A 23847-nucleotide genomic window follows, 5' to 3' on the forward strand; every position below is an offset into this window, starting at 1 on the left:
GATCTGCCCTCAGCCCCTGGGAAGAGTCTTGATGGTTAAATAAATGATTATTCCAGATTGACTGCGCTAATACAGTATCTGTGCCCAAACTTAAAAAAGGAAATTTTAATTCATCTTCAGGATTAAAGCATGTTGGGTCTCTCTTGCACACATATGCACACCTCTCCCCATCCCACTGGATATTAATAAGAAAGGATGAAATTCACTGGCAGCTATTTTATGATGATAGAGTAAGATTTCAGATAATGTCAAAACTGAGGAAAGTAGAGCAAAGTTATGGCACAAACTCTCCAGATGTATGGGTGTAACACACATGGACTCTCTCACATACACACACTCTCTCTCTCCGCCACCCCCTCCAACTTTTACAGTACATGCCTGTTAGCCTGACTTCCTTCCCCCATTTTTTGTCTGCCTCTTAAAAACTGCCTAGTTCAAATGCTTTTCTTGAATCTTCCGATCAAAATATCACCTCTGAGACATCAAAGTTCTTTTATGTATACCCCAGTTATAATGGTTTTAAGCATTTTTTTGAATCTCTAATAATGTAGAAAGTCATCCAAGTATGATAGCTTATTCATCTCGCATCCTGCACAATGTTGAACACAGAGCAAGCATACAATGAGATTCCTGAAGTGAATGCTATATAGCAATATCCATGTTAAGCTGCTTTGTAGTATTCACATGTAAAAGCAATGAACAAAATAGTCATTGAGTATGCCAATATGTTTATTCAACTTTTAATTGTCTCACCCTAATACAAATCTCAAACTTTTCCTTCAGCCAATCTTTGGAAATCTTCAGTAGAAAGAAAACATAAATCTGAATTTTCTCTTTTACTTGTAAATCACTTCTAAATAAGCTGAAGGTCACAAACATGAAAGGTTAACTTCTTCACTATAACTTTAACTCAAAAATTCCTCTTGAGTTTTTCATGGTAGTTTCTCTCGAACCTCTATAGTTATAGGCACATTTCATGGGGGCTGACCTTCCTACAAAACTTGCTTTTTTTTTTTTTTGACCTTTCTTCTACCTCAATCCATCAAATCACTAGGTGTAGGTTTCAATGATATTATTAACATCTTGAAACTTATCTCCTTTGCTTACAGCTGAGTAAAGCCACATCACTGTGAATCCCTTCCCTAGGAATATATAACTGGGACTAGGAAGTTCCAATTGCACTCTGGGCTTGTCCCCTGAGTAGGCTTATTTTATAATACTTTTCGTCAATTAAAATTTATTGCAAATTTCCACTGTTAGCGAAGCCACATAGAAATAAAGCTAGGAAGGTTGCGATTCTCCATAGCATCGACTCTTCTACTCAGTTCCCCACCATACGAAAATAAGTCTCAAAGAAACAAAGAAATGTGACTACCAAATTAAAAAAATCAAAAAGGATATTACTAATCATCTATTAAGTTTAGCATTAACAAGTTTCTATTTTCCTTGGCACAAACCTAAGTACATTTCTTAGTTTAGACAACGAATTTAAGCTTCTAGCATCTCTAAATTCATCTATTAATAAAACCAGCAGTTCAGTGCTTAGTTTTGACCTAACCAGCAGGGGTCAGAGTCAGAACAAAAACAACCCAAGGAAGAATTCCATGGAAAGACATCAACTATATAAGTGAGCAAAAAATCAATTTCTTGCCTAACTGCAAAATTAAGGTGTAAGTAGCAAACATCTCCATGAAGATGTAAACAAGTATACAGCTTCCTTTGTAATTATATCTAACAATTGTTTAAGTCTGAAAAAATATCTGAAAAAGTTCTAAAGAGAAAATATTAATATTCTAATAAAAATAACAACAAAAATAATTAAATTATAACCCTCAAGCTGGCTGCAGTAGGTTATGAAGACGTAAAAATGCTGTAGATATTACAAGTAGTTTCCCAAGTTTGCATTAAGGACAAATTCAGATTATCTTGCTTTTATATGTTTTTGTAGATGGTGAAATTATATTCTGAAAATTACTTACTTGTTACATCAGTTTTTATTCCTGCAAGCTTCAACAGAGGTTCAACCTTCTCATAATAAACCTGGGTAGCTTCTTTTTTGTGACTTTGGGGGTTAAGGAGTATTTTTAATGACTTCGGTCTGTTTGGAAAGCCTAAGAAGAAATTTTAAAGACAAAGTTGTAAAGTCCTTGTCATCATTTTTTTTTCTTTCCCTTTAAAATGACACACAAGTCTGTTAGAATGTTATATGCATTTAAATAGTATTTGCTATTTTTATTTGAAATTCTTGCAAGAGTATTCTGAATATAACTTTATTTGAAAACATTTTCCTAGCTGTGAAATAGGTATATCCCTCTTAAAATAAATCATCAGTTAGAACAATATATTTAATTTATGAAGGAAGATGCAAAAAAAAAAAAAGAGGCAACTTTGTGAATATTAGGCAGTGCTATGTGTATTTACCAAACCACAATATATCAAATGTTCTTTTAGCATTTGTTTCTGGAAAAAAAGCAATGGACTGTAACAAATAGAAGGGTACATTTCCTCTCCTTAGCTAAATGTGCTCATTATTGGAATTGGGCACCCCAGTGACCCCAGGGCTACCAACGCCTGACCTACTGATGAGTCCAATGCAGAACAGAGGAAGCAGGGATGGGTCAGTGTCAGTACCAAGTGCAGTGCATGCTGGGAGTTAAAAAGAGGGTTTTGGTCAGAGTTCAAGCCTGAAAAGGGGCCAGGGGAGAAAGAACTCTTTTGGGAATTGGGAAAGCAACGCCTCTCAGCAGGGATTCAATGATAGTGCTGCCTCACAGTTGGGGCTGAGATTTGATACTACAATTTTCTGGGCTTGCAAGATGCTTATCTCTTCGAACCCAGTTGGAGCAGGTGCAAAGCAAATTTTCTGTTGTTAGGAAGGGGCAGGAGGGACTGAGGAGCAAAAAGAAAGCTGACAACCGTTTCTTTTATGGTAAGCTGCTCTCAGAGGGCCACGTTTAAAGATTAAACAAGCAGTTATTAACATCTATTTTTAATAAAAACCATTACTAAAAAGACAAGTGAAAATTGTCCACTACAAGAAGTCAGTGTTTCATACGTCAAGTAGAGAGAATATTTTACTTCTCATTATATTTGATACAATAAAGTATTTCAACAGGACATATTGTTTTGATTTTAGGGAGAGTTTTAGACAAGGAAGAGATAGGGTCATGATAAACTCCTTAAACATTCCTGGTGAAACTGCCTAGGGCCCTTTTTGGTAAGAAGCCTGCATCAGCCTCCAATCACCCAGGCTGGAAACCTCAAAACCGTGCTCAATGCCTTCCTTTTTCCTTGCCACCTTTGAATGAGTGCTCAGATTCATAAGATGGTAGCCACTTGCTTCCATGCCTTCTCCCTTCTCCCACTGATGTCCTCTGACTTGGGGACCATGCCCAGGCATGCTGGCTGTCCTCCCCTTCCACTGCATCCTTTGGTATCACAGCTCTGGTCAGTGCTGCACAGTTCAAAGGTGGCTATGGCTCATTGCTGCCTGAAGAGCGAGCCCAAACCCCTTAAAATGACATTCAGAATCCTCCTGCTCCCAATCCCACTCACTCTCCTCGCCTTCCTCTGTCACACGCGTTAAAGAAACATGTATTGAGCACTTGTGCTAAGTACTGGGAAGAAGGGCCAAGGGATTAAGATATGATTCGTGCTTTAAAGGAGGAAGATGTATCCACAAATACATACAGCACAAAACACAGAGGCTGGTTAACAGAGAAGCACAAAGTACAACAGAGTGTGTGAGAGAGGGTGGTTAATTCTTATTAGGGATCTGGAAAAGCCTTCAAGAGAAGGGAGTATCTGAGCAGGGTTTTTGGCTTGTGCTGTTTTCACCCCCTAAAATTTCCTCCCTCATTACCCCTCACCCCACCCTTGAGCAAAACAGCAGGGGTGAAAATTTTAGGCAGTGAGAGCTGCCTGAGCAAATAAATGGAGCTAAATGCAGAGGGTTTTTATGTTCCATTTCAACTTCCTCATCGAGGTCCAAAATCACTGTATTATTGCCAAATTCCTAGTCTGCCGGGCCTTCCTTTGTTCAGACAGTTTTTCCTTTATGCTCCACCCCATCCCCACTTTTGTCAAAATTTTATGACTTTTCAAAGCTCACTTCAAACAACACTTCCTCAGTGAAGCCTTTCTTAATCAGCAACAGAGTTCACCTCTCTGAAGTTTGTCTCAGAGTAAGGCTTCTCTGCTCACACTTTACTCTATGTTCCTCTATTACTGATCTTTATACTATTTACATGAAAGGACGCAGATGAAAGACCCAAACTGAGACAATACAATATTGAATAATAACAGTATTATACAACATTGAATTTTCTAAACACCCAACTTCATGAGTAATACTGACACTAAACAAACAAAAGATGAGAAGGGAACATTCTGTTCTATAGGATAATATTAAGATAATTAATAAATACAGAAGAATTATACAGTGAGAAAAATCACTATTTTCAGTCATCACAATAATTACTGATTCAAGCAAGAATCACCAATGGGTGCCAAAGCCATCCAGTGACAGTCAGTTGGAGACAAAATAGTTATATATTCTTAAACTCTGTCCCTCATCACTCTAATTATTAATACAAAGGGCACACTTTTAATGGAGACTAAAGGCATGAAAATTAAATGCAATGTGTGATTCTTGATTGGGTTTTTAAAATATCATGCAGGACAATATTGCTGTCCTTTAACCATGAAGGACTCAGCTTACTTTTACCGAAACACGACAGGAAAAGAAACTTGCTTAAGGCCCAGAGGCCAAGTGTCAGATTAAATATCCTGATTAAGTTTACTTTACCTGGTAAACTTATTGGAATGCCCTGCTTTACTTCTCAAGCAGGGGTAGTCCCAATAAGGACAGTGTTATCACACACAGAAAAACAACTTTTATTTATCTTCCTATATTCATTCATTTATTCACAAATAACTTCATGCCTGCTCAGTACAAGGCAGGGTTCCAGAAACTGAGGCTCTGTCAGTGAACAAGAAAAGCCTCTGCCCTTGTGAAGCTTCCACTCTAATGGCACAAGACAGAAAGGAACAAGAGTATGTCATGTGGTAATGAAATACATTCTAAAGATAAAAATGAAGATCTCTAGTAGTGGGAGAGAGGAAGGGGAAAGGTGGGCGTGACTTCCTGGCCAGGGAAGGTCAGATCACCCTCAAGCCTTACAGGCATTTACAAGGACTTTGGCTTTTGTAGAGAAAGAGGTGAAGCGTGGTGAATTTCAATCAATGAAGCCATGTAACCTTAGGTGTTGAAAGAAACACTCTGGCTGCTTTGTGGAAAGTAGATAAAGTAGGGCCAAGGGCCACCAAACAAGAACAGTTGCAATACTCCAGGTGGGAAATGGCTGTGCTTGGACTGGAGTGACTGCAGTGGAGGTTAAAAGTTAGATTCTACATGTATTTTGAAGGTATAGCTGACAGCATTTGTTGACTCTTTGGATATAGTATGTGAAAGAGAAGAGTTAAGGAATATTCAAATGTCTGGCTGGTAAGGGGAAAGTAAGGACTTAAGATGGGTGAGTACTAGTGAAAAATTGGTAGATTCAAATTGTAGTCTCAGAGAAAGTTGTCAGTAATGACAATAACAAGATCTAAGGAACTGGTATATTCATCAGAATTACCTGAAGTGCTTCTTAAAACATAGATTCTGGGCTCCAGCCCCCAGAATTTTGGGCTTAGTAGTCTGGGGTGTGGTCTGGGGATTCATATTTATAACAGGTTCCCAGGTGCTGATGATGTCTGCAAAGGGACCACATTTTGAGAACCAACATTCTAGAAATCATCCTCGTTGAAGGAGAGGAGACCAAAAACTGAAAGAATAGCTAAAGAAACATAACATTTTAATAGGAGTAGTGTCAGAGAGAGTGAGAGTAAGATAGAGTTTAAGTCTTCAAGGAGTAAAGAAAATGACTCAGTAGTCTGCACAGGACTGCAACTAGTAGTGCCAGCTAGAGGTATCTAATGGATTAAGCTTCAACACTGAGAACTTTTAAGAGAGGAAAAAGGAATTATGGTCTCAAAATTTAAGTGAGATGGAAGGAAGACATTAAGACATTGACAATATCTCCAGGACCAGTGGTATGAAATGTATGGCAGAGAAACCAGTTACCACTTTAGAGGACTGCAAGGAAAGCTATACATTCCTGGGAAAGCTGGGTCTCTATTACAACAAGAATGTGGGGAAAATATTTAGAAAGGAGGTTGAAAATAAAGGAGATTTTGGTAATAATGGACAATTCCAGAGGGTAGAGTAAAATGGTGTCTGGAGTTGAGGAGGGTTGGGGACAGTGTCAGGCTAGGGGATGTACAGAGACTTAGAGGCATGGGAGGCCAGGTGATGAAGGGTTTTAGGCAGTGACATGGGGTGGAAGAGGTAAGAACTGTTTGCAGCAGTTATGGTTGGCGAGTAAGGCAGTAGGGGGAAGGGGTCTTGTCCCAAGCACATAGAGCTCTAAGAACTTGTCTTCCCTCCAGCTAATGTCAAAGCTGGGAAAGGAGCAATGCTGCCTGGAGCTGAAGGAGATCCAAAGCCCCTTTCCCTTTCAGCAGTCCTGGAAGTCCTGGAATCTGAACCTACATCTGTCTGACATGGCTATACTTTTCACCAAGTGACCTCACTGCAAACATTCTATATTTGAGAAACCCATGCTCGACTGCTTTCTCTATAGGTAAATCATACACATGCTACAGAATTCAAAGTCACCTTATTTAGCGCATTCACTGATATCTAGCTTCCTTCTTGCACAACAATCACTGACATCACTTTGAGAATCCTTCTAGAAATATATCTATATACACGCATATATATACACACACATGTATATATATACACACACACACATATATGTGTATATATATATATGTGGGGGGGGGTATGTGTGTGTGTGTAGACAGAGAAAGAGAGAGAAAAGAGAGAGAGAGAGATGAATGGTGTCTTGCTCTGTCACCCAAGCTGGAGTGCAGTGGCATGATCTTGGCTCACTACAACCTTTGCCTCCCAGGCTCAAGCAATCCTCTTGCCTCAGCCTCCCAAGTAGCTGGGACCACAGGCATACACCACCAGACCCAGCTAATTTTTATATTTTTTCTAGAGATGGGGTTTTGCCATGTTGGCCAGGCTCATCCTGAACTTGGAGTCAAGTGAATCACCTGCCTCAGCCTCCCAAAGTGCTAGGATTACAGGTGTGAACCACCATGTTTGGCCTTGTCTAGGAATATTCTATGCATATACAAAAATGCACATATATTCCACAGCTTTTCACATAGACAGCAGCTTCCCTACATGCTATTCTGTATCTTGCTTTTTCCTTTTACTGTATTTTAAAGATGACTCCATATCACTACATAGGATGCCATCTCACTCTATCTAAAGCTGCCTCATATTCATCTGGATGAATTTACTTCAATTCTTTTGTATGGATGAGTCCTTGAGGATAAATGTTCAGGTTGTTTCCCATCTTCCTTTACTGCAAGTAACAATGCAATGAATGCTATTCTCCATCTATTTGATGCAAAATGGACAAACTTCTGGAAGTAGAATCACTGGATCAAAGAGTATGTACTCTTAAGGTTTTATCATATAGTGTTAAATCACTCACTATAGAAACAGCAGAGCTGCGACCAAAAGTGGACACTTGAGTAAAGGAAATGGTCTCAAATCTTCACTCTGTCATTTATTAACTGTGTGACTTTGAATTACTTGTCAAACTTTTCTTCAAATTCCTCATGTGTAATACAGAAATAATGATACTTTCTGGATAAGTTAATTGAGATAATTAAATGTAAAGTGCTTAGAAAAGCACCTGGCGCAAAGTATTCAGTAAATTTTTCTCTTATTACTACCAATTTACACTCTACAAGGAATTTAGATTGCCTGTTTTCTTACGTCCTTATAAACATAAACCCACAGTATGTTCAAACTTTTTGATCTTTGACAAATGAAAAGTGAAATATTGTATGTGACTCTAATTTCAATTTCCATTTCTCTTTTCATGAGAGAGGTTGTAAAATTTTGTAAATGTTTAAGAGTTATTTTTTCCATGAACTTTCTATGTATGTCACTTGCCAATTCTTCATATTTTCTTTGTCAATTATGGCAGTACTTTATACAGTAAGAAAACTAGGCTTGTTATGAGTTACAAATGCTTCTCCTAGTGTGTCATTTGCCTTAATAACTTATGTTTTCTCCATACTGAAAGTTTTCGCTTACATGGACCTATATTTGAATTTATCAATCATCTCTTTTATGGCCTCTGGGCTTTGTATCATAGTTAAGAGTCCCCTTTTGAGACTTAAAAACTGCATTTTTCCTCTAATACTTTTATGGTCTCAATTTTATATTTTCAATTGTATCTGAAGTTCATTTTGATAAAAGGTAAAAAGTTGGGATTTGACTTTCATTTTTTCCAGATGGCTATCTACCTATCCCAACATTATTCATTGGAAAATCCATCTTTCCCTACAGATTTTAAATGCCACCTTTAGAGGTACTAAACTTTTGTATGTGTTTGGATCTCTTTCTGAACTGCCCATCTGAGATCCACTGATCTATTCATATGTCAGTACCATCTTTTAAACATTATAGTTTTATAATGACTTAATAGTCAATAAGACTGGTCTCTCATTACTTTAAAGAATTTTTCACATCTATTTTTGCTTATTTTTACATATGATCTTTGAAATAAGTTTGTCTAGCTTAAAAACATTCTGCTGGTATTTCACTGAGATTGCATTAAATATAAATTATCTTAAGATCAAATAATACTTTTGTGATGTTCAATCTTTCTGTATAGAAACATGGTATGTTTTTCCATATAAATAATCTCCTGTGTCCCTCAGTACCATGTTAAACATTTTAAGATAAGTGGTGAACAATTCTAGGTTTATCAGCTTTCTGTTGCTGCTGTCAACGTGTTTTTTCCCCTAACTCATCTCCTAACTGGCTATAGCCTGCATATATCAAAACTATTGATTTCTATACCTAGCCCTTTCCTTAACTGCTTAATTGTAGGCCTTCCCTTTATTCTCTTGGATTTTCCAGGTTAACAATTATTTTGTCTGTAAATAATAATCATTTAATTTCCCCTTTCCAATGTTCATACCATTCATTTTCTTCAGTAGTCTACTTACATTAGTTCCACCAGAAAAATTTGACTAATAGTGCTCATAATAAAGGACATTCCTGTCAGTTCTAGAATAAGAAAACCTCAAATGTTTCTCCTTGTAGGCTTTAGAATGTGATAAACATATTTATCATGTTGATAACCATATCCATCTATTCCTATTTTATTAAGAGCTGTTTGACATTTATAAGTAACACTGATCTCTAGTTTTCCTTTTTGAACTTGCATTGTCAGAATTTGGTATCAATTTCATGCAAGTTCTATAAATAAAATCTGGAGTTTTCTTTCCTTTTCTATCCTCTAAAATAGTTTAAATAGTATAGAAGTTTTCTGTTCCTGTTCCTTAAGGGTATAACGAACATCTCTGTGAAAATATCAGTCTGGTACTTTTTTAGAAGTACCAAAAAATGCCCGTTTCTTTGGTGTTAACTGATCTGTTTAGATTTCCTATGTCTTCTGGGTTCAGTTTGGTCATGTTCCCTTTCTTAGACAAGGTACTCACTCATTTTACCCTGCTACAAGGAGGCAACCCAGGTTTCCTCCTAGTTTCTAGACATATAGTCTTCCTCCTGAGTAACAGTAGCAACACTATTTCTCCCAATAATCAAAATTAATCATCTTTGCCAGCGTAGCATCTTCATTTTATTCATTTGTTGTTTCAGTTATACAGTTCAGTAAGTGGCCAGGTTATTCTAAATGTCCAGTTCAATTGGACGACTATCATGTTCCCATGTGAAAGTATTGTTTCCTCACACTAAAACCTCGGTGTATCAGCAAAGTTCAAAGTTGCAGAGGCAAGATGAAAAAATATTTTGAACACGTGATTAGATGTGAAGTAAAAGACAACACTTCTACCTCCACTTCTTGATTCATAGACCCCTGTATTATGTTTATGGAACTAAAAACTACTTTAATGTCACAACGTTTCATCTTCCAGGTAGAATACAATATGCTACAACAGGAACATGGTAAGACCAGTGAATCCTGTAGTTGTCAGCCAATTGCCTCACTTATTTTGATGTGAATGAGTCTCCTGATCAAAAGCATTATTATATAGGATGTCATATTATTGAATAAGGCTTTAATAAGGCCATGATATTATTGCTGACAGAAACATGGTGGGCAGGGAATGCAAATCCAAACGTACAGTAAGCATTCATCGCAGCAGTGACAAACCACTGACCTTCCATAATGGAGCAAATCCAATGTAATCAACCCGCCACCAGGTGGCTGGCTGGTTGCTCTGCAACATGGTGCCATATCCAGGGCTCAAGGTTGATCTGTTTGCAGGTAGAACACTTGGCAATAGTGGCAATTCAATCAACCTTGGTAAGCAGCAGTGCTTATTAAATCCATTTATTTCTCCCATCCCTGCACCAGTGCTATTTTAAGTGTCCACTGCATAAGCCCTGAGGTTGCTTTGCAGTGATGCTGACTAACATCTGTAGAATGGGGCATCTTGCCTACCTATTTCCTCCTCTGAATGAATTTTCTTTGTTGAACACTTACAAAAAAACATAAATCTCATTTTCTGTTCTTCTTCTGTGAAAGTATACTTTCCACCTCATACATCTTTGTCACCAATCTTTCTCTTTCAACTCGACTAATTCACCAAACTCTAAACCACTGTCCATACACTGATAAACATCAATCCCTTGGCCATCACACCTTGACAATTAGTATCAACTGATTAAAAGACCAGCCCCACTGTTTGATGGGGGAATACTCTTGAGTGGGATTGTAATGCTTTAGTAGCTCATTTTTGTTGTATCATGCAGAACCATCTCTAAACTAGGTTCCTTTTATTTCCTTCAGTGTGCTGGTCATGGAAAATGTTTCATGAGGCTGCATATGTGTGGTGAAGAGGAAAAAGCAACACAGCAACAGTTGTAGGCTATCAGTATGTTTAATATACTACAGTCATATCTTCTTACCCTTTAGTAGTAGTATCGGTATAAAATGCCTTTCTACCTAAAATAGCTAGAATATTTTATTTTATTCAACTGAAATACTGTCAACATATATACATATATGTTTTTTTTGAGATGGAGTCTCGCTCTGTCACCCAGGCTGAAGTGCAGTGGCTGGCGGGATCTTGGCTCACTCCAACCTCCGCCCCCTGGGTTCAAGTGATTCTCCCGCCTCAGCCTCCCAAGTAGCTGGGATTACTGGGATTACAGGTGCATGCCACCAAGCCCAGCTAATTTTTGTATTTTTAGTAAACACAGGGTTTCACATGTTGGCCAGGCTCGTCTTGAACTCCTGACTTCAGGTGATCCGCCCACCTCAGCCTCCTAAAGTACTGAGATTACAGGCATCAGCCATTGCACCTGGCCTCGTCAACATATGTTTCTAATAGACATCTCAAACTTAACATATTCAAAACTGATATTCTGACTTTCCCACCAAACCTAGTCTATCTATCCACAGTCTTGCCCATCTCACTAAACGACCACTTTATCTTTCCACTTTATCTTTGCTCAAGTCAGAAACTTTAGTGCCTTACTGTGAAAACTGGTAATTAAAAATTGCTTAATTAGTTAACTAAGCATTTATCCTACCTTTTTAATATGCACTATATTTCTGGGTAATCAAATAACCCCAGTTGCGAAGTAACATCCATTTAAAAATAAAAAGGCCATTCATTTAGAAAAAAAAAAAAGATTGAATTAGAAAGTCTCCATGTTGCCATCTCTAATTAAATAATTAGTTCAGGCAAGGATGATCAATGTGTGTTAAAACCATTAGGTGAAATATTTATTGAAAACTAGATATCTCTTCCCTACCCACCCCCCCACTCAACAAATTGTCTAGTAGTTTCACATGAAACATTACAATAGAAGGATCAGGCTGTCACCTCCTTAGCTTAGCCTCATGAATAGTGAAATAGTCAGAATTAAGTGCTACCTAACATTAAGCACTACAACTTATGAAGTATTCTTGCCCAAAGTATCAAACATGAATCTCAGTAAGCCTTTAGATTGAAAATTCAGTTCAGAGGAAATACAGGCAACAGAGCAACAAGTTAAACGATATCACAAAGAAGCCATCGGATAGTGGTACAGCAGTAGTGCTCAAAGTATGGTCTTCGGAATGAAAATCCAGCATCACCAGCAGCTCACGGGAAAGAGCAACTGAATCAAAATTTCTGAGAGTGGGGACTAGTAATCTAAGCTCTCCTAGTAAGTCTTATATATGATAAAATGTCTACAGGACAAATAATCTAGTCTCTTCCATAAGTCAATGTCAGAGAGAATAAAACATACGAAAAAACATGTTGTAATGTTATAGTTTAAATGTAATTAGTTAAATGAATGATTCTTGATTAGACACTACTTGGTAAAAGTTAACTATAAAAGACATTATGGAAAATATGGAGAATTTGACTATGGACCAAGTATTAAATGTTAATAAGCAATTATCATTCATTGATTTGGCAGGTTAATGATATCTGGTTATCTGAAAAATATCTATTTTTAGAGCTACACACTGAAGCATTTTGGAGAGAACCATCACAATATCAACAATTTACTTTAGAACACATTGGCAGAATAAAATGTTTGAAGCAGATATAGAAAAATGTTAAGATCTGTAGAATCAAGGTGATAAAAATATGGGTGCCCATTGGAATACTGTTTATATTTTCTATATGTTTGACACTTTTCATAACAGAATATTCATGTCATCTTTGACTTATCCTCTTAATAACCGCCATATTGGCCAGGCATGGTGGCTCACTCCTATGATCCCAGCACTTTGAGAGGCTGAGGTAGGAGGAATGCTTGAGGCCAGGAGTTAAAGGCTACCCTAGGCAACACAGAGAGATACTGTCTCTACAGAAAAAAAAAATTAGCTGGATACAGTGGCATATGCCTGTAATCTCAACTACTAGGGAGGCTGAGGTGGGAGGATCACCTGATATCAAGAGTCTGAGGCTTCCATGAGCTATGGTCACACCATTGCACTCCAGCCTGGACAACAGAGCAAGACCTTGTCTCAGAAAAGAAAAAAAAAAATCTGCCATGTCTATGTCGGTAAATGACATGTCTCTGTCAGCCAGTTCTATCTGGAAAAATGAATCCAAAGTCTAAGCATGTCTCACCATCTCTCCCACTCCCAGCTTAATTTAAGTCACCATCTTTTGCCTGGATTAATCCATTTTTCATTTAACCTGTCTCCTGCTTGCCTGTTTCAATTATTCCATCCACTCATATACACCACTCTCTCCACTTAGTGGCCACATATCCATTTTAAAAGCAAATTATGTTACTTTTCTATTAAAATCCCCAAATAGCTCCCCGTTTTTGTTTGTTTGTTTGTTTTCAGAATAAAAGTAAAAACTCATACAAAGCTTGTAAGGCCCTTCATGACCCACCCTCAGCCGCATTTGTGACCTACTCTTTCCCCTGCTGACTCCACTTGAACATGACTTTCTTGCTCAATTCTTTGCACTTTTTGTTTCCTCTGCTTGGACCATGTTTTCCTTCATATATCGATATGGCTCTCTTTCCCCATTACTTTCAGCTTTCTTCTAAAACTCCACAGTCAATGAAGCCTTCCTTGCCCACTGTGTATAGAAGAGGAAATATTTTCATCTCATTGCCTGGTAGTACATACCATCACTTGACATAATAGAAATACATTTATTTGATTTTTTTGAATTCCCCCTCTACCACTAGGATTGAAGCTCCTTGAGGTCAAGAACTTCATGATTCTGCTCTCTGCTATGTTTACTAGTTCCTAGAATAGTGTCTGGCACACAGTAGGTGCCCAATAAATATACATAAATAACTAATATTCTTTTAAAAACCCCAAATTAAAAAATAAATTATAAAGCTGTGATTTCAACTGCATTAAAGAAAACAAAAGCGCAACACTGCAAAACAATCATTTAAGCAAAAAGCTTCTCTTTAAATTGGTATTTTATAAAGGAAGTCTAAAATTACAACTATTTCTATTAATTCCTAAAATAAGACAAAAATACTTAATAAAGAACCAGAGTTATCAAAGTTAAGTTTTCTGATAGGTATCTAGATCCCTTAGAAAAAATATTTAGCATTAAAAAACAAGCAACCCCTTATTACTGCCAAGTTTTAAAAACAAAAAAGTAATTCAGTCTCTATCTCATGTCTACTCCTTATATCTACAAACTTAAAGTCAATAGAAAAATCATATTTGAGAACTGGTAAAAAATCTTTTCTAAATTAAAACTCTAAATTAATAGTAGCATTGAAAATAAACGCCGACCCTTTTGCTCAGAACTTAAATCAGTTTGCCTTCCAGAAACAAATCATCAGTGATAATAAAAATCAGACAGTGGACCTGAAAGCAGCAGCCCGTATGACACTAGTTTGTTTTGAAAAGCAAGCCCATTGCCTTATCCTAGGCTTGAACTCAGAGTGCATTCTCTCATCCCCATCGGGGCACAGAGCTTCATCATCTCACAAGAGAAAGGAAAATGCAAAAAAGCAGGTGGCCCAGGGGATGACAACCAGTAAGGAAAGATGAAGCCAAGACAAAATTCACCCTCTGAAACTGCCAAATGATGCAGTAAACCCATCTCCCATGAAAGGAACTGTAACAATAAGATGACCTTAGTCACTAGGTTAGGAAGGTAAGAAAAAAAAGCCTTTAGATTGCAAGAAAATTGATAAAAAGGGAACAGCTTAATTTCTTTCATGAGAAAACAGACACACATCCTAACCCTCTTGACTAAACAATTAACACTTTTAGGTGACCTAGAAATAAAGTATAATGTAAGGACTTATATAAAGTCATTAGGTACAAATAACTCTCTGGAAAACATTTTTAAAATGCTCCAACACAAGGCATCAGGTAGTCACGACCTTGCTCTGCTCTCATCCAATTATGACAAACTGTTTAATATGAAAGCTATATTGAGACACCTAAATCCCCTAAACTCCTTGAAAAAAAAAGATGAATTTCAAAGTGGTAATTATCATTTATTCATAACTTGACAACAGTGTAAGCATCCCCCAAGTAGACAATCCAAGATTAAAATATAGGTATAATTCAACATTAATATGCCACTGACTTGGTTCTCAGTCCTTTGGTAACTTCCCAATTCATACTCTAGAGTATAGACCTTTTTAGCACGCCAGTTTGCAATGAACCAGCAATGTAAAACAGAATGGCCAACTGTTCCTCTGTTGGTAACAAATGTGCTAATATATACTAGTTTAAACTTGATCTATCAGTGAGTCAATGAACCGTGAAGGGTGGGGGTTAATCAGGGTGTTCTCCAAACAAAGGCTCATGAGAGCGGCAGGGACGCCACTCCCAGACTCACATCTGTGCTGTTTTGAGTGCAGCATGATGGAAATGGCATGGTGTTCATCAAAGTTAAGAGCCCAGAACCTTGTCATACTCTTGTGTATATTCACCACTATTTTACACAGAAAAGCAACCAAGTTGTTGCAAAGATAAAACCCAAACACAGGAAATAGAAACCTCAGTTAACCACAAGTCTCAGGAGCTATTAATATTAAACTATGCCCAGTTAATGTGTAACAGTGATGGTAAAAAGCCTTTCCTACATAAGATTTGACAACTTTCCAGTAGAGGTCTGAGTTAGAGATATTTTATATTGGCAATTTATATTAAAATGCATCAATTTCACCTTATTATCCACAAAAGCTTATAGATGCAGATCTTTACATACACAGATAAAAATAATTTTAATGCCATAAGTCAAAGTAAAAACAAAGCCATGTAACTTCTAAATTTACATGCAGCCCAGCAATGTAAACATATCTCTGTTTCTAATAGCTAAAACTGACTGAACAGTAATTAGCAGAATCACCTGCTGCCGGAATAATCACGTCAATACTTCAGAATTTAAATGATAAAAGAGCTAAGACTATTTAAATAGAGAGCAAGAGAACAGCGAAGAAGAAAAATTCAGCCAAATGTGTCATCCATATATCTTTATCATTTTTTATCCTGATATAATGAATTTTTACTCATTTTAGAAGATGCTATAGAGTAGACCTATTTAACTATATCACTTTTCCTAATTAAAAATCCAGACTAAAAAGAGATATACGTAACTGGCTTTAGGAAATTCTTTTTCCCTACTCTACACAGAAGTCAACCACAAAATTAGTTAAAATAATTAGCATTTAAATACAATTAACCTCATAAAAATCCAATTCAAATGATAGTTGTATATTTAATCCTTCATAAACTAGAAAATCATAAAATTATTAGAGAATACTTTTATGAATATGTTTTATCTTAATGATTTTATCAATTAAAAAGCTTTTTCAAAGTATCCTTTCTGGATCATATGTAAGTAATTAGGTGTGGCTTTTAAGATAAATTTTTAGTTATTTGCAGGGCCTCCAAAAAAAATAATTTTTAGCATTCCAAGAACATATGTTCCATTATAGAGTCGTGAAAAGACTTGTGTACTATATGTTGAAGACCAATTAGTTTAAAATTTTTAATTGAAAATAAACTGTATATTTATCATGTACATCATGTTGTTTTGAAATATATATACATTGTGAAATGGCTAAATTGAGCCAATTTACATATGCATTATCTCACATACTTATCATTTTGTGGTATGAACAGAAAATCTACTCTTAACAATTTTCAAGTATACTTTATTATTAACTATACTCACCATGGTATACAATAGACCTCTTGAACTTCCTCCTATCTAACAGAAATCCTGTATCCTGTGACCAACATCTCCTTGATCCCTCAGCCTATCGCATACCCCTGGTCACTACCATTCTATTCTACTTCCTTGAGTTCAACTTTTAAAATTCCACATATAAGAAAGATCATGTGGTATTTTTCTTTTGGTGGCTGGCTTATTACACTCAGCTAATGTCCTCCAGGTTCAACCACGTTGTGGCAAATGACAGGATTTCCTTCTCTTCAAAGGCTGAATGGTATCCCATTGTGTATACACACCATATTTTCTTTATCACTTGTCCATTGATAGATACTTAGATTGATCCCTTATCTCGGCTATTGGGAACAATGCTGCAATAATCACTAAAATACAGATCTCTTCAATATACTGATTTCCTTTGGATATATTCCCAGTCGTGGAATTGCTGGATCATATGGTAGTTCTACTTTAAACTGTTTGAGGAACCTCCATTCTCTTTTCCATCACGGCTATACTAATTTACAGTGTCACTAACAGTGGGCTAGAGTTCCTTTTTCTCCACACCCCAGCAATACTTATCTTTTATCTTTCTGATAACAGCCATTCTAACAAGTGTGAGGCGATATCTCACTGTGGTTTTAATTTGCATTTCCCTGATTATTAGTGATGCTGAGTATTTTTTCATGTTGTCCATTGGTATGCCTTCTTTCGAGAAATGTCTATTCAGATCCTTTGCTCATTTTTTATTCATGTTATTTGTTTTCTTGCTATTGAGTTGTTGCAGTTCTTTATATACCTTGGATATTAACCCTCTGTCAGATGTGTGGCTTAGAAATATTTTCTCCCATTCCATAGGTTGTCTCTTCACTCAATTGACTGTTTCCTTTGCTGTGAAGAGCTTTTGGGTTTGATGTAATCCAACGTACCTATTTTTGCTTTTGTTGCCTGTTCAAGTTCACATCTTAAAAATGATTGCCAGACTTAAATATAAATATTTCTATTGGTGTATCCTTTCTACCATATTAAGAACTGTGGCTCCCAACAACAAGGCATCTGCCCATTTGCCCAATTGTATGATGTATAAAAACTACTTTCAGAAAAGTGGCAGCCAAACCACTAAGAAAAGTAAACTTGCTGAAATGAGTTCAATATTTATTCGCAGCTCTTTTTTTGGCCCCCTAGACTGAAAGTATATATTTCAAGTACTGTGTTCAAAAGTTACTTGGGTTAGCTTTTTCCACCTTTCATAATAGTAATATTATTGCCAGACAAATGGCATGAAGTATTCAACGGCATGAAGCTTTACGCCTATGTTTTCTTTCTAGGAAGAAAGGATACACAAGTAAAAATCTTTATATTTAAGTCTTTAATTCATTTTGTTCCAGTCTATCTGGGACAAAGATGGACTTTTCAATAACTTGTTTTGGGACAACTGGGTAACAACTATTTGGGAAAAGATAGGATCAATACCTTCTACCATACAAAAAATAAACTCCAAATGGACTAGAGATCTAAAATGCAACTATGCCAAGTACTAGAAGAAAACATGGGTGAATTTATCTATAAGTTGAGTGTAAAGAAAGTCTTACTACAATGCAAAAGCCAGAGCCAATAAAGAAAAAGTGTGTAAATTTAACTGCACAAAAGGTATGTATGTATGTATGTATTTAGAGAAATGGTCTCACTCTGTTGCCTAGGCTGGAGTGCAATGGCACAATCACTGCTCACTGCAGCCTCGACCTCCCCAGGCTCATGTGACCAGCCCGAGTAACTGGGACTACTGGTGCATGCTACCACACCCAGCTAATTTTTTTTTTTTTTTTTTTTTTTTTGGTAGAGAGAGGGTTTTCCCATGTTGCCCAGGCTGGTCTGTCCAGTTCCTTGGCGCAAATGATTCAACCACCTTGACCTCCCAAAGTGCTGAGATTACAGGAATGAGGCACTGCACCTGGCCCATAATGGTTTTGTTTATATATTTATTTAATTTAGAGAGAGAGTCTCACTCTGTTGCCCACTCTGGAGTGCAGTGGCACGATCTTGACTCACTGCAACCTCCACCTGCTGGGTTCAAGTGATTCTCATGCCTCAGCCTCCTGAGTAGCTGGGATTACAAGCATGTGCCACCAAGCCCAGCTAATTTTCTTCTATTTTTAGTAGAGACAGGGTTTCACTGTGTTGGTCAGGCTGGTCTGGAACTCCTGGCCTTAAATGATCTGCCCACCTCAGCCTTCCAAAGTGCTGGAATTACAGGTGTGAGCCACTGCACCTGGGCCCATAAAAGGTTTTAATTAAAAACTTTGCATGAAAAAAAAAATCGTTATAAGAGAAAAGTTATATATTGGGAGAAAAATATTTGTAACATATCAAATAAAATGGCTAATATTCCTGAAATATAAAGAACTTGTCAGAATTGAGGAGGAAAAAAACCAAAAGTATTATGGAATATGGGAAAATAATATGAAGATAATTCACAAGATATTAAGAATAGCCCTGAGACTAGCTGAACTTGAAAAGATGCTGAACTTTAATGTATTAAAACTATATTGATATACCATTGTTTACCTATCGCATTGGAAAAATTCTAAAACATAAAAGTACTTAAAACATACAATCTGTTGGTGAGGCTTTGAAGTAATGGACGCTGTTATATGTTGCTGGTGAATATTTTAAAAATGATATAAACCCCATGGAAAGGAATTTATCAATATCTAACAAAACTACACATGTGCTTAACCTTTAACCCAGAAATCTATGTCTAGAAATTTACCAAGGTACAATATGCACAAAGTTTACTGCAGCATTATTAGTAATTGCAGATACTAGAAACAGTCAAAATGTCCACACACGGGGAAGTGAATAAAATATGGTACAGACAACACAATGAAGTCTTATACAGCTATTAAAAAATACAAGGAAGCTCTCTGTGACACGATATGGAGTGATTTCCAGTATACGCTGTTAAGTTTAAAAGGAAAGTGGCAAAGTACATACTGAACGTTACTTTCTGTGTAAAAAAATATAAAAATTTAAAAGACATACATATATAAGGTAACTTTTCAAATAGGAATATAAGTAAGATAAACCAGAAACCAGTGCAATTGGTTACCTATAAGGGGTAAGAGAGATGGGGTGGAAATGATACACGAAGGAGTGTTTTCTCCTTTTGGAAACATGTTAATGTCCTACATATTAAATATATATAATGAAATTAATGAAGATAGAAAAAAACTGAATATAGAAACAAAGCCAACTGTATTTCAAGTAAATAATATTACTATTATGAAAGGTGGAAAAAGCTAACCCAAATAACTTTTGAACACAATACTTGAAATATATACTTTCAGTCTAGGGGCCAAAAAAAAGAGCTGCCAATAAATCTTGAACTCATTTCAGCAAGTTTATTTTTCTTAGTGGTTTGGCTGCCACTTTTCTCAAAGTAGTTTTTATACATCATACGATTGGGCAAATGGGCAGATGCCTTGTTGTTGGGAGCCACAGTTCTTAATATGGAAAAAAGGATACACAAATAGAAAGGAGAGTCACAGGGAAGAATCTTGTAGGATTGGATAGATCCTAGCAAGATCAATATAAACTCATGATTTCTAATAAATATGTCCTAACTCCGTCAGCTGCAAGAGTCTACAAGTTATGACCTCCTAACCACTAGGAGTATATTTAGCTCCCAGATGTTGGTTTCCCAATACTGTTCCCCACCAAAATGAACCAGAGTTTCTTAGAGAAATGGCTGATTCCTGGGCTGGGGCAAGGAAGGTGTGAGATAAACCTAGAATATTCTGTTGTGCCGAAAAGTGAGTTGTGCCAAATTGATGCAAACAGGTTGAAAAACCACATTAGAGAGTTTTAAGAAGTTTCTTAAAATGTCTTCACCTCTATATCTCAAAGGAAACTCAACTTCAACTTGTATAAAGGGAAGACTTCTTTATCTTTCTCCCTCCCTACACCTTCTCCTTTATTTCAGTTCCAAGCACTTACATCCACCAGTACAAGAAATCTGAATCATCCTTCTCTTTCTCTCTCTTGACTCAGCTGATTTAATGTTATAAACATTTTAAATGTTTCTCTCATCTCCTGGGTCTGACAGCTCTAAAATTGCCAGATCAATTTCAACTGTTAGTTACAGACATGTTAGCAACATGCAAATGGTATCAACTATATAACTAATATGAGCAAAGTTTATTGTTTTAACCAGAAGTCAAATATAGAGCAGTATATTAGAACCAGCCCTCAAACACAGAGAACACAGATTACATAAGTATTAACTATAAAATATTTTATTGGCACCTATCACTTTTTGAGTATTTATATATTTGATGCCCAGTTACACATACAACCAAGGTAGGCATCATAAGGATAGCACAATCTGAATGGCATATCAAAGACAGCAACTAATATACTTCACTGGATTTAAAATTAGATTCTCTCTCCAGCAACATTACAGGCTATGGAGTATGCCTCCTAACTTTTCAAGTGTCAGGAGAGCATGGTGGGTTAAGAACATGGACTGTGGGGACAGACTGCCTGAGTTTGAATCCCAATTTCACAACTTTATAGCTGCATGACCTTATCTGTAAAATGTAATCATAGTTTCTTGTCTCAGGGATGTTGTGAAAATTAACATCTGTTGGTAATGTGAAACACAGTACATTCCATGACACACCAAGAAATCATGATGATGATGATGACGGTGATAATGATGAATTCTATTAGTATAATGGCAATCTCTCTCACCCTCTCCTCTGGAAAGACAATGCTTAATCTTGGTCTCAAAGGGCTAAAGAGTTTGGGGCTATGGATTCTATAGAAGCTCAATACATACCTGGAGAGCTATACAATAATAGTAAGAGTTACCCTTTATTGAGTACCTGCTGCTTTGCATACATTACATATTTAAGCATCTCAGTAACCTAGCTAGATTGGCATTATCAACTTCCCTTTACAGATAGGAGACCATAGAAGACATAAAGACCCCAAGTAAGTGGTAAAGCTAGGAACCAAACCCAGATTATCCATATAAAAATTCTATCAGTCACAATGACTAATTGATTAATCTGAATGATGTATTTTCCATTCAAGTAAAAAGAGATAAATAAAGGACCCATCCATGCTATCTAGTGTGATCATCCTTCCCACATATCTGGTGGGACAAGGATAAGTAAGTCACCTCATTTCTGACAGATTTACTAATATCCATGGTAAACAGTTTAAAGAGCTTCAAAATAAACATTTGTGGAGTTAGGACTTGAAAGTCTTTTGATTCTGTATGTACTGCAAAATGAAAATTTTTATTTTTGAAAAGATAGACAATTCAGAAGTATATAAAGAATTACATCATTTTCCTTTTGGAAAAACAAAACAAAACAAACTAAAACACCACTGGTAAAAGTTGGGCATTAGACTGCCTGGAGCTTACCTATTCTGCTCCAAACTTGGAGAACAGGAAAGTTCTGTTCCCTTAGATTTCAAAGGACCCTCTCTTTTGCCAATATAAAGGGTTCACAGCTTGATGGCGTTCCTTGCTAACCAAATTTATCAGTTTCTCATCTACAAATCCCTCAACCTGCATAGGCCATTGATGGACTCCTTTCCAGTGTTGTGACATTTTTAATATACTTGACAATAATATACTTAGTCCCAAATACACAGCATAGTCAGTTATACCCTGCCTTTCCAGAAAACACTACTAAAAAAAAAAAAAAAAAAAAAAGAATGTGTTTTTGCATCAGAAGGCCTGGATAGGAATCTTGTTCTACCACTTTATAAGCACCTTACCCAAAGCAAGTCAACCAATCTCTCAGACTGCTGATTCCTTAGCCATCTGTGAGGATTAAAAAATATTGACCACAATAAAAGTGCTGTGATAAGGATTAAATGAGTTGGTTTATAACAGAAGCAACTAGAATAATGCCTACCACATAATGGATAAGGAGTATACTCAGTTCACTTCACCAACATTTACTGAGCTAGGCACTGTGCCAAGTGTTAGAAATAAAAAATAAAATTTATTGAACACTTATTATATGTGAAACTGTTTCAAGTAATCTCTGTGCTAAGAAGAGTTACAGTCTTCTTACAGTAAAAGTATCCCCTTTGTGAGCCCACAGTTAGCATTAAGTGATGATGTTTTCTATCAGAGTATCAGCAGTGCCAGGAACATATAAAAGAGTAAGTGCCTGGTTTGCTCAGGTACAGTTAGTTTTGCAGAGGATCACCTGGTTTGTATCAGACCTTGAACTTCAAACCAGATTTCACTAGGCAAACAAGAGATGGGGGGCATTCTAGACAGAGGGAAGTCCCTAGCTCTGTCACATAATTAGCAAGTGGGAAGGCACTGACACAAAAGAGAACACAGCTTGGCATCAGATGCTATGAAGGGCCCAGGAACCTGACCACACACACAGGCTTCGCCTTTGCCTATCTCTGCTCCTTCCATTGAAAAAATAACAAAGGTGTTAAACTAGTAAAAACAGAAAGTGAACTTTTTCAAAATATATAATTTTACACCTAATGTATTTTTTCAAAAAATATAGTAAAAAATGGTGCTTTTGCTTTAAAGATGATCGACAAGGAGAAAAAAATGGTTGATTTGAAAACTATTACCAGAATGCTTCAGCACATAGCCGCTGCAAATACCCATCTACCTGCCTCAAACAACAAATATATTCATACACAATTATAACAAAATTCCTGGAGTTACATATAATATCTGTATAAATACCACACAATTTTATTATCATTAATGATAGTCTAATGAATGCTGGGGGCTTAATGATTTGTTGCCTAATTTAAAATATTATGTATTTCCTATTTATTCATACTGTGAGAGTAGAACTTTATTACTTTTTACATCATTTATTTTCAGTGACAGAAGTTATTAAGTGATAATCCATTATACTCTCATCTAAGGATTGAGTCAATGTTTTATCTAATTCTGTAGATTTACAGAATTTGTGTTTTGCTTAGGAAACCCTGCTAAACATAAAGCCTGGTAATCTGTCACAAATCAGTGTTTATATGTGTTTTTAAAATTCCTTTAAGTTA

At 36.5% G+C, this 23847-nt stretch overlaps 1 protein-coding gene across 4 annotated transcripts in view; it reads right to left on the reverse strand.

Moving 5' to 3' along the window:
• CERKL (CERK like autophagy regulator) overlaps nucleotides 1-23847 on the reverse strand; it is a 119974-nt gene that overhangs the window by 34054 nt on the left and 62073 nt on the right. For all 4 annotated transcript variants that reach the window (XM_004032898.5, XM_004032900.5, XM_055380334.2 and 1 more), the window contains exon 3: nucleotides 1980-2111. In XM_004032898.5, the coding sequence (XP_004032946.3) occupies nucleotides 1980-2111 (132 nt within the window). The remainder of the gene's footprint in view (nucleotides 1-1979; nucleotides 2112-23847) is intronic.

Source organism: Gorilla gorilla, chromosome 11 (assembly GCF_029281585.2).
Source record: "Gorilla gorilla gorilla isolate KB3781 chromosome 11, NHGRI_mGorGor1-v2.1_pri, whole genome shotgun sequence".
Classification (NCBI taxonomy): Eukaryota; Metazoa; Chordata; class Mammalia; order Primates; family Hominidae; genus Gorilla; species Gorilla gorilla.